Source organism: Aethalodelphis obliquidens, unplaced genomic scaffold (assembly GCF_003676395.1).
Source record: "Aethalodelphis obliquidens isolate GAN/ISIS:26980383/991018 unplaced genomic scaffold, ASM367639v1 scaffold43, whole genome shotgun sequence".
In the NCBI taxonomy this organism is placed as follows: domain Eukaryota; kingdom Metazoa; phylum Chordata; class Mammalia; order Artiodactyla; family Delphinidae; genus Aethalodelphis; species Aethalodelphis obliquidens.
The window spans coordinates 16,375,895-16,392,316 of NW_020837987.1; the positions used below are offsets into that span (position 1 = coordinate 16,375,895).

General features: G+C 39.9%; 1 protein-coding gene and 1 long non-coding RNA gene across 2 annotated transcripts in view; both read left to right on the forward strand.

Moving 5' to 3' along the window:
- Positions 1–7,411, forward strand: part of LOC113605720 (uncharacterized) — a 9,951-nt gene extending 2,540 nt beyond the window's left edge. Inside the window, exons 2-3 of the long non-coding RNA XR_003427318.1 lie at positions 3,097–3,181; positions 7,255–7,411. This is a non-coding gene — a long non-coding RNA (uncharacterized LOC113605720). The remainder of the gene's footprint in view (positions 1–3,096; positions 3,182–7,254) is intronic.
- Positions 1–15,870, forward strand: part of LOC113606274 (uncharacterized) — a 46,599-nt gene extending 30,729 nt beyond the window's left edge. The window contains 4 exon segments of the mRNA XM_027080389.1: positions 1,579–1,685; positions 7,639–7,683; positions 8,692–8,818; positions 13,645–15,870. Coding sequence (XP_026936190.1) covers positions 1,579–1,685; positions 7,639–7,683; positions 8,692–8,818; positions 13,645–15,488 — 2,123 coding nt within the window. The 3' untranslated portion in view covers positions 15,489–15,870.
- Positions 15,871–16,422: the final 552 nt, after the last annotated feature.

A 16,422-nucleotide genomic window follows, 5' to 3' on the forward strand; every position in this document is an offset into this window, starting at 1 on the left:
GTTGCGGAGCACAGGCTCCGGACGCGCAGGCTCAGCGGCCATGGCTCACGGGCCCAGCCGCTCTGCGGCATGTGGGATCTTCCCAGACTGGGGCACGAACCTGTGTCCCCTGCATCGGCAGGTGGACTCTCAACCACTGCGCCACCAGGGAAGCCCAGTTATATATTTTATACATCGTAGTGTGTATATGTCAATCTGACTCTCCCATCATCCCTCCCCACCTCCCACCCCCACCCGCTGTGTGTGGCAATTATTTTTGAAGAGAGCGTCTAGTCGTATTTAGAAATTTAAATGGGTCACAGTCATCCCAGAATGTAAAAGTAAAACAAACCCTAGAAAGGAGACAAGAACATAGGCTCAGAGTTAAAGTGACCATAGTGAGATGTATTTCTCTGCAGAAGATTTAAATTTGAAGAGAGTTTAGTCAGTCCTGGCACTCATATCTCCACTGGCTGTTACTTGTCTTTATGACAAAGTCCAGTCTCCTCACTGTGTCTACACAGCCCTGTATCATGCTCAGGGCCCTGCCAGTGTCTCCAGCCTCATCTTGGGAAGTGACCGTTTCCTCATGGTTCACTCTGCCCCGCACACATTCACCTTTTTTCTGTCCCCAAACCCCAACACGTGTTCTGTCTCAGATCTTAGTTCCTGTTCTTACCATTGGCCTTTAAGTCACCATGGCTCAGGCCCTTTGTCCTCCACATGTTACTTCAGAGATATGTCCCCTTCCCCTTCCTCCGACAACCTCTGTGAAATTACCCAGGGTTTACTGCCTCTGTATCAGTCACCCTCAACAGAAATGTACTTGTGTATTGATTATTTTTAGTCTTTCGTGCTTAACCTCCATTGAAGGACACAGTGTTCATCATCTTCCCAGGGTCACTGCAACCCCTCACTCTGGGGATGTTTTCAAGGCTAGGATTGTTGACTGGGCTGAGTACACCTCAGGAAATATCAAGGTGCCAGGGCAGGTAATGAGGATGGTTCTCACACTTGTTTTGGACATTTCCACTCTAATTGATGCTTACCTTATGTGTCTGTTTACTCAAGAGCAAAAAGATGTAGGGAGGCCTAAAAAGTCCTGTACAGCTGGTGTCCTCAAGCAGTGGGTGACGTGTTCCCATGTTTAGTGTGCTGTGTCAGTGCTCTGCTGTAGCCCCCAGGTGTTCCAGGCTGTGCACATCAGGTGACCAGTCGCCACCTTGGACAGGAGCCTTGCCTTCCGGCAGGTCATCTGCTCAGAGTCCAGGATAGTGGTTTCACTGTGCTAAGGGTGGGCAGAAGTCTGGAGCCTAATGGGGCATGAAGGAGGCCTCCCTCAAAGAGCTAGGGTATCTTTTAATTACCTGTGAGTGGGTAGAACAGGAGTCAAGAAACTTGGGAACTGTCTGCTTTGAGTCTCCGTAAATGAACTCAAATCCCTTTGTAACTGGACTTGATGACGTTCCCAATTGTTAGTCAGTTTCCCAGGATGGCCGACTTCTTGACCTTCATAATGAATGGTCAGTGTCCTTTGGGTGGCAGCTTGTGTGTATTCCTGTTGCGATGGCTTTGCTGAGAGGTCCTTGTGCCTTTTAGCCCTGTTTGCCCATGAGTGCATGGAGGAGAGGCAGAACAGTTGGGAAGTTGGAGGGGAGCCTGTAGGGGTCTTCAGGAGGGATGTGGCAGCCAGTGTGGGCTTCAAGGTGAGCCAAGTGAATGGTGTGGGCACCTGTCCCTTGCGGGGTCAAGGCATCTGGAGAACTATTTGAAAGGGATGTCTTAATTGTGGTTGGAGCACCTTGAGGTGGTATGTGTAGTTGTGGGCTTCATTACATGAACTGAATTGCCATAAAGTCCTAGCTCAGGTTCCATGGGACATAGATGCTGAGACTGAGGATTGCATGCATTGGTTGCATTGAATAACTCATGGTCACACCTGAGTAGGAATGAAGGCAGTGGATTTAGAAAGACAAACGTTTTCCTCCTGTGCTCTTAGAGATATGACCTGAGCTGTGCAAACAGCACGCTCTGGGTACAGGTGGATGGACACCATGGTCCTGAGGGAATGGAGCTATAGGGTGCCCCACAGAATCCACTCTATGCCTTGACTCACGTTGGGTCTTTTGAGAGTGGGAGAATCATCGTGCAACCCTTAAAGTGATACACAGAGAATTTTAGAGATCATTTTGTGGGTTACCTTTGGTATTTTTGAGCATTTTATTGTGTAAGTGAAGACCATTTCAGATGCACTTTGAAAGATACAGTGGAGAATTTGGGCCATTTCATTGGGAGAGGTTGTGGTCTGACTGTGGCATGTGCCTTACTGCATGTGTCTCTTTTTTAATTAGTAGGTTTTGGAGATGACAGTGTTTGGGCTGGAATTGTAGATGAAAATATGGCATCTTAGGTTTAGTGGGTCCTTGGGTGTCCTCACATGTAATTTTTGTGATAATTATTACACAGTGTATGTATCTGCCAGATAATCACATTGTATATCTTATATGTACACCATGTTTATTCATCAACTGTACATTAATAGAGCTTGGGTAAAAAAGAACGTGGGAGGTGTGCTGGGCTCACCTCCTCTAGGTGGTGCTCAGCCCAGGCTTCACATTGATTTGAGTAAGGCATCTTCATATGTTTTATACCCCCTGACCAGAGACGCGTTTTAAAGGAGCTGGGATGGGGCCCAACATGAATAATACTTAAGGTTCCCCAGGATGTTCCAATCTGGATCCGTCATTGAACATCAGGACTCTGAGTCCCCCCGTTTCGAGGGCTGAGATCTGGGCTGAGGGTGAGGGCTCTGCTCTGCGTGGGGATGGATCAGGGCTGGTCTGTGACCTGCAGGGGATCGTCGGGTCCAGCTGAGGTGCCCACTGCTGCTGGGTACGTGAGGGCCTCACCAGGAGGGGAGCCTGATCTGAAGAAAGGGTGGGAAAACTCACCTGTTAGACTCTATGTGGGAGTTTACTGTCCTGAGTCCCTCTTGGGACAGTGGGCAGCAGAGGACCGTCTGTTCCACATGCTGAGGGCTTCCCTGTGTGTGTGGTGGTGACTCAGGAAGGGGGTGTGTTGATTCTAAGCATTAAACAGCATGTTTTCAACTCTCAGGTAGACCTCTAAAGAGTCTTGTTGTCTAACAAAGAAGCCGTTAAGAGAAGGAAAAGAAAAGGAGTCAGGAATGGCTGTTTCTGAGGTAAAGTCATATTCTCAGTTGATTCTTCAGTCTTTCCTTTCTGAAGTGCCCTCAACTGGACTTGCTAATCTTGTCTCACTCTGAGGTATCCTTCCTGACACGTGTACATTCACCCTTATCTAGTGCCTTCCCTCAGTCCCTGTCATGTCCACTTAGATTTCATCTCCCTGAGGTTCCAGTGGACATTGTCTTAGGCAGGGCTTCACACCTATGGATTGTGGATGGGGTCTCAGTGCTATTGGGCAGCAGGTATTGTTAAAGGGCTTCATCTGAGTGTACTGTCCGCTCTCTGTAAATTCCATGACCCATCCTGTTGATGGAATCATCTGAATATGCACGATACTTGGTAAATTCTGGAAAACTGAACAATAACAAGAAATTTGTTCTGATTTTTTTTATAATACACTAGAAGCTAAATGAGTGAGTCACTGACTTCAAAATCTGAATGATTGCAAAATGGAATGGTAAGTTCAGAAAGAGACATCAGTGATAGAGGGTGTTTTATTCCATCATCGATTTTAAACTATGAAATCAACAAAATTCTCTGCATTCTTCAAGTCACTTTCTCCCCCTCCGTTTCTCAGGGGTTGTCTTTACACTCTGTTGATTGCCTTTTTCATGACAGAGAGGTTTTTCTGTTTTATGCAAGTAAGGTTCCTACTTTCTTCTTTTGCTGGTAGATACCCAGTTTCCCAGCAGCATTTGTCACTGAGACTGTCCTTTTTCCATTATGTAGTCTTACCACCCTTGTGAGTACATTTTACACACATGCCAAGGATTATTTGTGAGCATTCTGTTCTGTTCCTTGGCTTTATGTATCTGTGTTCATGCCAGTACCACACCATCTTGATTAATTTGTATGTAATGTTTTGATATTCAAAACGGGCCTTCTCCATCTCCCTCCTGTTTCAAGAGTATTTTGGCCATTTTGGGTCCTTTGAGATTCTCTTAGCATGTTTTTTTACCATGTTTTTTTGTATTACTGCAAAGCATGTTTTTTTGTACCATGTTTTTTTCTGTCGCTGCAAATATTGCCATTGGAATTTTGACAGGGATTCTTTTGTATCTATAGAACACTTTGGGACTGTGGTCATTTTAAGAGTATTAAGTCTTCCAGTGCATGCATACAGGATATCTTTCTATTTGTGTGTATCTCCTTGGATTACTTTCAACAAGTTTTGTAGTTTTCAGTATACAAGTGTTTTACCTCCTTGGCTAATTTATTCCTAAGTATTCTGTACTTTTTAATGCTGTAGTTAATGGGATTGTTTTCTTAACTTTTTTTGACATTTTTCATTCCATATAGAAATTTGTCTGATTTTTGCATGTTAATTTTTTTTTTTTTTTGCGGTATGCGGACCTTTCACTTTTGTGGCCTCTCCCGTCGCGGAGCACAGGCTCCGGACGCGCAGGCTCAGCGGCCATGGCTCACGGGCCCAGCCGCTCCGCGGCATGTGGGATCTTCCCGGACCGGGGCACGAACCCGTGTCCCCTGCATCGGCAGGCAGACTCTCAACCACTGCGCCACCAGGGAAGCCGCATGTTAATTTTTTTATCCAACTTTTCTAAAAATTTTTTTTTACATAGTTGGGGTTTTTTTTTTGTTTTGTTTTTAATTAATTTATTTATTTACTTTTGGCTGTGTTGGGTCCTCGTTGCTTTGCGCGGGCTTTCTCTAGTTGCAGCGAGCAGGGGCTACTCCTCCTTGCGGTGCTTGGGCTTCTCACTGCGATGGCTTCTCTTGTTACGGAGCGTGGGCTCTAGAGTGCGCAGGCTTCAGTAGTGTGGCACACGGGCTCAGTAGTTGTGGCTCGCAGGGTCTAGAGCACAGGCTCAGTAGTTGTGGCACATGGGCTTAGTTGCTCCAGGGTGTGTGGGATCTTCCCGGACCAGGGCTCAAACCCGTGTCCCCTGCATTGGCAGGCGGATTCTTAACCACTGCGCCATCAGGGAAGTCCCGACATAGTTGTTTTCTTGTAGTATCTTTGTGGTTTGTCCGTATAAAACTTGTCGCCCACAAAAAAAGATAATTCTTTTTTAGTTATCTTTGATTTCTTTTTCCATTTAATGGCTTTGGTAGGATTTTCAGTACTTCGTTGAATAGTAGTGAGTGTGCATAGCAGAGAGTGTGCATGCTTGCCTTCCTCTTGATGTGAGAGGAAAACCTTTTAGTCTTTGACTGTAGAGTATAATGTTAGCTGTGTTCTTTTCATATTTGGTGTTTATTATGTCGAGATAGTTTACTGTTTCTGGTTTGTTGAGGGTTTATATCTTGAAAGGTTGCTGCATTTTGTTAAGTGGGTTATTTCTGCATCAATTGAGATGATCATATGTGGTTTTTTCCTTTATTCTGTCAACGTGTTATATCACATTACTTGATTTTTCTATGTTGAGTCAGCCTTGCATTATAGGAATAAAATGTACTTGGTGTTGATTTGAATACATTTTCATGTGCGGTTGAATTTGATTTTGTAGTATTTTGTTAAGGATTTTGCATCCGTATGTGCGGGTGATACTGGTTTTGTAGTTTTCTTTTCTTGTGTCTTTTTCTGGCTTTGGTATCAGAGTTAAGCAGGCTCCATAGAAGGAATTTGCTAGTGTTCCCTCTGAGACTATTCAAGAAGATTTTAGCAGGATTAGAGGTAATTCTTCTGTACATGTTTGGTACAATTCAGTAGTGAGGCTATCTTGTCCTGGGTTTTTCCTTGTTTGAGATTTTTGATTATTGCTTGAATCTCCCAGTTATAATTCTATTCAAAGTTTTTATTTTGTAATGATTAGGCCTGGTTAGGTTTGACATTTGTAAGAATTTACCTGTATCTTCTAGATTATGTAATTTGTAGGCATTATTGTTCATAGTTCTCCCTTATCTTCCTTTAAAAAATGTTTCTGTGACATCAGTTGCAATCTGTTTCCTGCCTAGTTTTAAAACACCAACTCTTGGTTGGTTGATTTTTATTTTGTTTTCCTACATTCTGTTTCATTTATCTCTTGTCTAATCATTCTTCTCTGTTTCTTTCTAGTAATTTTTGTTTAGTTTTTTCTTTTTCTCCTTCCTTGTAGTGAATATATTCCTGATTTGTGTTCTCTTCTCTTCTTTGTTGTAGATGTTTAGCAGTGTAGACTTCTCTTTTTGTACTGCTTGACTGTAATTTTTAGTATGTGTGTTGTCACTTTCATTTAGATATTTTAAAAGTTTCCTTGTCTTCTTTCAAGTATTGGTTTAAAAATGAATTGTTTAATTTCTACGTTTTTGAAATTTTTCTGTTTTCCTTCTGCTGGCTTTTTGAAGTTTGGTTTCATTATGTTTGGAGAAATACTTTTTATGATCTGGGTCTTCTTGAATTTGCTAAGATTTGCTTTGTGGCCTAACATGTAGTCTGTGATGGAGAACGTTTCATGTGTGCTTGAGAAGCATGTGTTTTCTGCTTTTGTTGGATGGGGTGATCTCTGTGGTCTTGTGAGTCTATAGTGTTGTTCAGGTGCTCTGTTTCCTTTTGGTCTTCTCTTTGCTTCCATTGGTACTTAACACTGGGGTATTGAGGGGAACTCTGTTAGGTGTTTAAATATTTATAATTGTTATATCTTGGAGAGTTACCCCTTTTTGTGATAATATAATGTCCTTTCTGTCTTATGTCAGTTTTTCTCTTTAATTCATTTTGTCTGATATTATGCAGTCATCCCTGCTATCTTTGGGACGTAATATCTTTTTCCATCCTTTCCCTTTTAGCTTTTCTGTGTCCTTAGATTTGTGAATGTTAACAGTTTTTACTCTCTGACATGCTGTTTCTGTGTCTTGCTCTAGCTCTCTGTTTTCCTCCTGTTACTTCTTCTAGTGGTCCCTGCTCAGCCACACCGTACAGTGGTGAAAGTCAGGAGCCCTGGCCAGCCCCCTTCACTCCACTGTAATGTCAGTGGGAATGCATTGAGTATTTCCCTCTTTTTTTTTTTTTTTAATTTTATTGACATATAGTTGATTTACAATGTTGTGTTAATTTCTGCTGTATAGCAAAGTGACTCAGTTATACATATATATTCTTTTTTATATTCTTTTCCATTATGTTTTATCACAGGATATTGAATTTAGTTCCCTGTGCTCTACAGTAGGACCTTGTAGTTTCTCCATCCTATATATGCTAGTTTGCATCTGCTGATCCCAAACTTGCAATCCTCCCCCCACCACAATCCTGCAACCACAAGTCTGTTCTCTGTGAGTCTATTTCTGTTTCGTAAATATGTTCATTTGTGTCATATTTTAGATTCCACATATAAGTGATAACATGGTATTTGTCCTTTTTTTTTTTTTTTGCTGTACATGGGCCTCCCACTGTTGTGGCCTCTCCCATTGTGGTGCACAGGCTCCAGACGCGCAGGCTCAGCGGCCATGGCTCACGGGCCCAGCTGCTCTGTGGCATGTGGGATCTTCCTGGACCGGAGCACGAACCCGTGTCCCCTGCATCGGCAGGCGGACTCTCAACCACTGCGCCACCAGGGAAGCCCCGGTATTTGTCTTTTTACTTACTTCACTTAGTATGATAATCTCTAGATCCATCCATGTTGCTGCAAATGACATTCGTTCATTTTTTTTTATGGCTGAGTAATATCCCATTGTGTGTGTGTGTGTGTGTGTGTGTGTGTGTGTATACACCACATTTTCTTTATCCATTCATTTGTCAGTAGACATTTAGGTTGTTTCCATGTCTTGAATTTTGTAAATAATGATCATATGTACATAGGGGATCATGTATCTTTTGAATTATAGTTTTGTCTGGATATATGCCCAGGAGTGGAATTGCTGGAACATATGGCAGCTCCATTTTTAATTTATTGAGGAACATCCACACTGGTTTCCATAATGGCTGCATCAATTTATATTCCCATCAACAGTGTAAGAGCGTTAACTTCTCTCCGACTGTTTCCTTCTGATCATCATGTTTGGTGAAATGTTCTTACTTAATTGCAATATTTTTTCCTTTTTTTTTTTAATGGTTTTTAATTTTCCAGTAAGTTTTTAACTTTACTATTGTGATATTTTTTTCTGAATCTGTTAAATTAATGTATAATAGTAATAACTTTTCTAATTTTGAATCTGTATTTTTTTATATATATAAATTTATTTATTTTATTTATTTATTTTTGGCTGCATTGGGTCTTCGTTGCTGCGCGTGGGCTTTCTCTAGTCGCGGCGAGCGGGAGCTACTCTTCGTTGCTGCGCGTGGGCTTCTCATCATGGTGGCTTCTCTTGGTGTGGAGCACGGGCTCTAGGAATGCGGGCTTCAGTAGTTGTGGCTCGCGGGCTCTAGAGCACAGGCTCAGTAGTTGTGGTGCACTGGGCTAGTTGCTCCGCGGCATGTGGGGTCTTCCCAGACCAGGGCTCGAACCCGTGTCCCTTGCACTGACAGGCGGATTCTTAACCACTGCACCACCAGGGAAGCCCCTGAATCAGTGTTTTATTAGTGGAATACACAAATAAACTCTTTCACACTTGGTGAAATGTGTTTTTCTTTCAGGGTCAGTTGACACTGAATGATGTGGTCATCGAATTCTCTCAGGAGGAGTGGGAATGCCTGGACCCTGCTCAGAGGGCCTTGTACAGGGACGTGATGTTGGAGACCTACAGAAACCTGATCTTTGTGGGTGAGGATAACTTCCCTCCAAATGTTGGGAGGGTATCTTTGCATTTACCCTTATTTGCCTTTTGGAATCCCATGCCTTGCTTAACTGAACTCAATGCCTTGATGTCTCAGACCACAGGAGTTTAAAGGTGCCATTTCTTTAGATGGTCTGCCCGCTTCATGATACACCAGGAGTTTTTTCCAGTGCTTAAGTATTTAAAACACCCAACTGGAAACTTTTAAAATAAAGGGGTCTCTTGCTCTCTCATCTCTTCTTTTGGACTTGATTCTCTTGAATGCTCAGTTTTCAGTCCATATAGATCAGAGCTGATGCCTCCAGACTCCAGTCCCTGGGCCTTTCTGGATTACACCCCCATCTGATATTTTTTAGAAGATCTAATTATAAGATGAGAAAACACTGCTTGCTGTTTCATTCCATCTGGCACCTCAGAACCTGCATGGAGCTTTCTCAAGCCCTGTCTGCTTGTTTAGATCTGTCGGCCATTTCTTCTGTTCTGACTTTGCCACACCCATCAGGGATGTGTGTAATAGGGAGGTGCATTAGATCTTCTGTTATTGTAACTTACGGAAACTCTAAAGACGGTGGACAGAGAGATCCTCGTTTTAATCCCCAATCCTACATGGGGAGAACATATGAATCTTTCTGGCTTTATCTTGGAATCTATGGGTTGAGCTCATGATTCCATGTCAAGGACCCATAATATCTGAACCCCGTATCTTATATTTTTTTCATTTCTTATTGCTGTACTTAGGAAGTATATATTCTTTCTGATTTAATATTCTCCTAAGTTTGCATGATTTTGCCTTTGAAAGTTGCTTTTGAAAGACATGCTTCTAGGGACTGAAATTTTATCTTGTTTCTTGCCTTGATAATGTACCTGTAGTTAATGGACAACTTCTGGTGTATACTGTGGAATGGGTTTGCTGTGTAACAGAAAATTTTTGATGGAGAATACTTTTCCTCATATGTTGTAAGACCCTGATAAGTCTTTGCAGTTCTTTTTCTGGTTTTGAGGAATATCACCAAAACATGTCTCAAAGGCACTGTGACAGTGTTGTTCACATGTAATAATTACCATCGTTTGAGCCTCAAGAAATGGTATAGGAATTTCTCCTAGGGATAACGTTGTCCAAGTTCACATTCTCGTGTTAGGCTGTTGACTCAGCCGTCATGCCATATTTTTTGTTGTCTTGCGTGCCATTGTTCATGATACCGTCACAGCTAATTTTGAAGCGTCTTAATGAGACAGTTTGTGGAGTGATACTTTATCAATGGTGAGCTATCATTTTTTTTGTTTACAGCACTGCTGCTTTCATTTTGTACATTTCTATGGGTAACAAGTGGTCTTGATTTTATTAATTTTATCATCAGGTCTATGTATTTGATGTTACTATTAGTGTTTTTGTTTTCTATTTTCCACGTGAGTGTTTGATTGGGGAAGAGCCCCCTCATGGTGGAATTTTTGTTGTATAGAAATACATTGATTTTTGCATGTTGATTAAATGTCTGGTAATTTATTACTTCTAGCAGGGTTTTTTGTTTTTTTCCAGAATCTTCAGGATTTCTACAAATTAGATCATATTGGTTTTAAACAGATAATTTTGTTTCCTTTTTATATTTGGATACTTTTCATCTCTTTTTTTCCCTACTTGTTCTTCTTCCTACTAGGATTTCCAGGAATAAGTTTTTAGAAGTACGAGCAAGTATCCTTGTCCTATATCTGATCTTAGAGGGAATGCTTTCATTCTTTCACCATTGAGCATAATGTTAGCTGTGTGCTGTCAATACATGTCCTTTATTGTGTTGAGGTAGCTTTTTAAAACTTTTTTGGTTTACTGAGTATTTTTATCATGAAAGGCTGTTGACTTTTTTCAGATGCTTTGCCAGCATCGATTGAGACCATCATGTAGGGTTTTTTTAATATTCTCTTTTTTGTATACATTTATTTATTTTATTTACTTATTTTTGACTGTGTGGGTCTTAATTGGTGTGTGGGGGCTTTCTCTAGTTGCGGTAGGCGGGGGCTACTTCTCATTGCGGTGCATGGGCTTCTCATTGCGGTGGCTTCTCTTGTTGCGGATCACGGGCTCTAGGCATGTGAGGTTCAGTAGTTGTGGCACTCGGGCTCAGTAGTTGTGGCTCGTGAGCTCTAGAGCACAGACTCCGTAGTTGTGGTGCACAGGCTTAGTTGCTCCATGGCACATGGGATCTTCCTGGACCAGGGATCAAACCCGTGTCCCCTGCATTGGCAGGCGGAATGTTAACCACTCTGCCGCCAGAGAAGTCCTTTTTTCATTCTCTTAATATATTGTTTTACACTGAATGTTTTCATATGTTGAAGCATCCTGATATTTCAAGAATGTATTCTCTTTTTTTATGGTATATAATCCTTTTAATTTGGTGTTAAGTTTAGCTTACCATTGTTGTATTGATGCTTTTTGCATGATTCATTATAGAGATTTTAGTCTGTGTTTTTTTTTAATGTCTGTCTGGCACTAGTATTAGAGTAATTCTCGTGTCATAGAGTTTGCAACTCTTCCTTTCTCTGTGTTTCTTTGGGGGCAGAGTTTAGGAAGAGTATTCTTAATTGTTTGGAAATGTTGTCTAGAATTCTGCAGTGAATGTATCTGGCCTTTCTTGTTGAATGGTTTTTGATTAGTGATTCCATCTTTTTTCTAGTTACTGGTTCATACAGATTTTAATTTCTTCTTTGGTTAGTGTTGATAGGTTGTTTTTCTAAGAATTTATTTACTTCTTCTAGTTTATCCAATACTTAGGAATAGAATTGTCTTAATATTTTGTTCTAATTTTCTTGATTGTTGTCGAATCAGTTGTAATGTCTTCTCTTTCATTTCTGATTTCAGTAATTTGAGTCTTTACTCTTTTTGGTAGTTATTCTAGATGTAGGTAAGAACCAAGTTGTGAGCTTGCGATTTTATGTAGTTTTTATTCTCTGTTTCATTGATTTGTAATCTAATGCTTTTTGCATCTGCTAGTTTTGGCATATTTTCTACTTCTAAATCATTTATTTTTTAAGTTTCTTGAAATTTATTTACTTGGTAAACCACGACCTTTTTTGTCTACTTATTTGTATTTTCTCTTTCCCGATTTATTGAAATTTAATTAATATATATCATTTTATCAGTTTAAGGTATACTGGGTAATGATTTGATCCAGTTGTATTGCAAAATAATTACCTTGATAGGTCATTTAATACATTCATCTGTGACATAATTACAGTTTTTTATGTGTGGTGAGAACATTTAAGGTCTACCATCTTATCAACTTTTAGGCATATAGTATAGTATTGATAATTATAATTACCATGCTGTACATTAAATATGTAGAAATCTTTCAACTGAAAACGGTAAATTTACTCCTTTGACAAATATCTTCCCATTCTACTAACCCCTAAACTTTGGTAATCACTATGCTACTCTATGTGGCTCTTAGTTTGGCCCTTTTTTTTATATATATATATATATATATATATGTTTTACACATAAATGAGATTATTGAGTATTATTCTTTCTCTGTGGATTATTTTACTGAGTCTATACCCTTGTTGTCCATCTGTATTGTTAAAACTAGTAGGAATTTTTTCTTCTTTATGGATAAATGATATTACATTCTGTATATCTCACAGTGTTTTTCCCCATTCATCTGTTGGACACTTAGGTTGTTTTGATGCCTGGGCTATTGTGATTACTGCTCTGATAAATGTGGGAGTGCAGGTATCTTCTAAGACAGTGATTTCATTTTTTTCGATATATTGCCAACACTGTAATTGCTGCATTATATGATAGTTTTGTTCTTTTTAAAATATGTTGAGGAACTTTTATAGTTTTCGATTTCTTTATATCTGTATGTTTGTGTATAGCATAAACTCATTCATCTGTTTTTGATGGCCTTCTTCTGGCTTTTCCTTCAAGTTTCAGCTAAGAACATTCTTGTACATCTTACGGAATATTATGTGTGCTCTTTGTGAATATATGCATGGAAATGGGACTTATGGAATATTCAGTTTATGCCTTACATAGGAAACAATGTGATAGATGTAAACCTGCTTTGTTTCTATAATACTTCATTTTCTCTGTTTTTAAATGTCTTCGGTGTCTGTTCCATACCTATACTATAATTCCCACTGTTAAAAATGGAGCAGTATCATGTTACTTACTAGGCCAGTTCTTTTCTTTTAACTTCAGTATTTTCAGTGGCCTCATTACTCACACTGTAAAAATGATCCCCGTTCATCCATTGAACAGCTTTCTCAGGACACAACCTAAATCATGATGTGCAGTTATGATGACTCAGAAACTATTTCAAGTAGGGGTGAGTGAATAATGTTTTTAGTTCCATGGGTCACTTCTTCTTGCATCTCCCCGGAAGTTTTTTCTCTAAACTCCTGGTATTTGTGTGTTTAATGTTAATTGCTATGTCCTTTGTGATCATGGTGGAAAAACACTTATTTTGAGAGCTCATATAAGTTTTTACAATTTGAATGTTTTGTCATAGCGTGTTTCAAATTAGGCTACCCTAAACTTTTTTTTCCTATACAGCAGGTTCTTATTACTTATATATTTTATACGTAATATGTCAATCCCAATCCCCTAGGCTACCCTAAACTTAATTTGAATTACGTGTTATCACTTTCTTTAGTAAGTAATCCTATTTAGTGTTTCTAAACATTTGAACATAATGGTTGCGCAGTTTCATAACTGATTGTTTATAAGTATTACTTTTGGTATAATATCATGTATTTAACATGAAACATTTACTCATGCATTGTAATGAGTAGGTCATGTATGTTTCTTTATGTCTTGTAGATATCTCTCATATACATGTGATCAAGAAATTACAACTAAAGTCAAACACCGATAAAGGTGGAGTATTCCAAACATTGATGTTGGAAAGACATGAAAGCCAGGGAATCAAACATTTTTACCTCCCGGAAATTCAGGAAAATACGTATGACCATGGTTTTCAGTGGAGAGATGATGGAAGAAGTTACAAAAATATCCCCATATCCTGTCACCAAGATGTCACTGGTAGAAGTCCACATGGTGGAAGGGATGCAAAAAACAAGCCTATTGGAAATAGACTTGTGTTAAGCCTTCAGGGTGAACTGCATATGTTTAAAAGTAAACAGAAAATTGATGAATTTAATAAAGCTGTTAAGAGTATCAGCAGTAGTTCCTCATTTTCACCACTTCAAGGAATTTCGCCTCCTGTCCAAACCAACATTTCTAACAGATATGGGAGTGATTTTATGCATCCTTCAATACTGACACAAGACCAGAGCCCACACAGGGAAGTACCCTACAAGTGTAATAAGTGTGGCAAAACCTTTCATCAGGTCTCAAATCTCAGGAGTCATCAGAGAATCCATATAGGAAAGAAATTGCATAAATGTGATGTATGTGACAAGGTCTTTTGCCGAAATTCATACCTTGTAATTCATCAAAGAGTTCATACTGGAGAGAAACCTTACAAGTGTAATGAGTGTGGAAAGGTCTTTGATAAGAAAGCAAGTCTTGCAGTTCACCAGAGAATTCATACTGGAGAGAAGCCTTACAAATGCAATGAGTGTGGCAGAACCTTTCCTATCGGCTCATACCTCAAAAGACATCAGATAACACACATTCAAGAGAAATTATATAAATGTGATCTATGTGGCAAAGTCTATCGTCAGAATCTATCCTTTCAACGTCATCAGGGAATTCATACTGGAGAGAAAACTTACAAATGTAGTTTTTGTGGGAAAACCTTTCTTTGTGGCACAGACCTCAGGAAACATGAGCTAATCCATCCAGGAGCAAAAGCATATAAATGTGATGTATGTGGCAAAGTCTATGGTCAAAATTCATACCTTAAATGTCACCGGAGAATTCATACTGGAGAGAAACCTTACAAATGTAATTTGTGTGGGAAAACCTTTTTTTTTAAAACAGGCCTCAGGAAACATGAGATAATCCATACAGGAGCAAAACCATATAAATGTGATGTATGTGGCAAAGTCTTTAATCAAAAATCAGTCCTTGTGAATCATCAGAGAATTCATACTGGAGAGAAACCTCACAAATGTAATGAGTGTGGCAAGTTCTTTCGTGAGAAGCAAACCCTTAGAAGGCATCAACAAGTTCATACTGGAGAGAAACCTTACAAATGTAATGAGTGTGGCAAGGCTTTTAGTATGAAAGGAAACCTTGCAGCTCATCAGAGAATTCATACTGAAGAAAAACCTTACAAATGTAACAGCTGTGGCAAAGTCTTTCGTGAGAAGCCAGCTCTTAGAAGGCATCAACGCATTCATACTGGAGAGAAACCTTACAAATGTAATGAGTGTGGCAGAGCCTTTCGTGAGAAGCCAGCCCTTAGAAGGCACCAACGAATTCATACTGGAGAGAAACCTTACAAGTGTAATGACTGTGGCAGAGCCTTTCATGAGAAGCCAGCCCTTAGAAGGCACCAACGAATTCATACTGGAGAGAAACCTTACAAATGTAATGAGTGTGGCAAAGCCTTTAGTCAAAGTTCAAGCCTATCAAGTCATTGGAGATTACATACTAGTGAGCAGTCTTACAGGTATAATGAGCATGGCAAATTCTTCAGTGTGCTTTCAAGCCTAAGTTAATACCATCAGGTAATCTATATTGGAGAGAGATTTTAATAATGTTTTGATGTGACAAGGCTTTTAGCAGGTGTCCCCATCTTAGGCTTTATTAGAAAATTCATTATGGATAGAAACCAGATAAATGTAATTATTGTGTCCTGTCTTTTAAACGAGGAATTTATTCACCGAAGAATTCATTCTGGAGATTACCTCACAAATGTTATGAATGGGAGAGAAAACTTTACTCGGGGCTCACATCTCACTAATCATAAGACAGTCCATACTGAACAGAATGTTACAGCTGTTCTCCACCTTGGGACCGTTTTATTTTTTTTTAACGCTCCTTAATACCTGCCTCCATTCTTGAATAAGCAGTATATGAATGTATTTTTTCTTGTTCTTTCATGTGTCTAATTAAATGTCATGGTGTGCACCTTGATTTTTATTTATTTATTTATTTACTTATTGGCTCTGTTGGGTCTTGGTTGCTGTGCGGGCTTTCTCTATTGGCGAGCAGGGGCTGCTCTTCGTTGCCGTGTGTGGGCTTCTCATTGCGGTGGCTTCTCTTGTGGCAGAGCACAGGCTCTAGGCACTTGGGCATCAGTAGTTGTGGCACGCAGGCTCAGTAGTTGTGGCTCGAGACCTCTAGAACACAAGCGCAGTAGTTGTGGTGCTCGGGCTTAGTTGCTCTGTGTCATGTGGACCAGGGCTTGAACCCCTGTCCCCTGCATTGGCAGGCAGATTCTTAACCACTGCGCCATGAGGGAAGCCCCCTGCACCTTGATTTAGATGAAGAGAAAGTAGGAATGTAGTAAGTGTATGCAAAACACTAAAAATTTAAAAATCATGCAATTTCACATTTGTCCTTTACATAAATGTCATGACATGCACCTTGATTTACATGATGAGAAAATAGCAATATAGTAAACACATGCAAAATATTAGAAAATTTAAAAATCATACAATGTTTTTGTCCTTTTTGAGCTCAGTG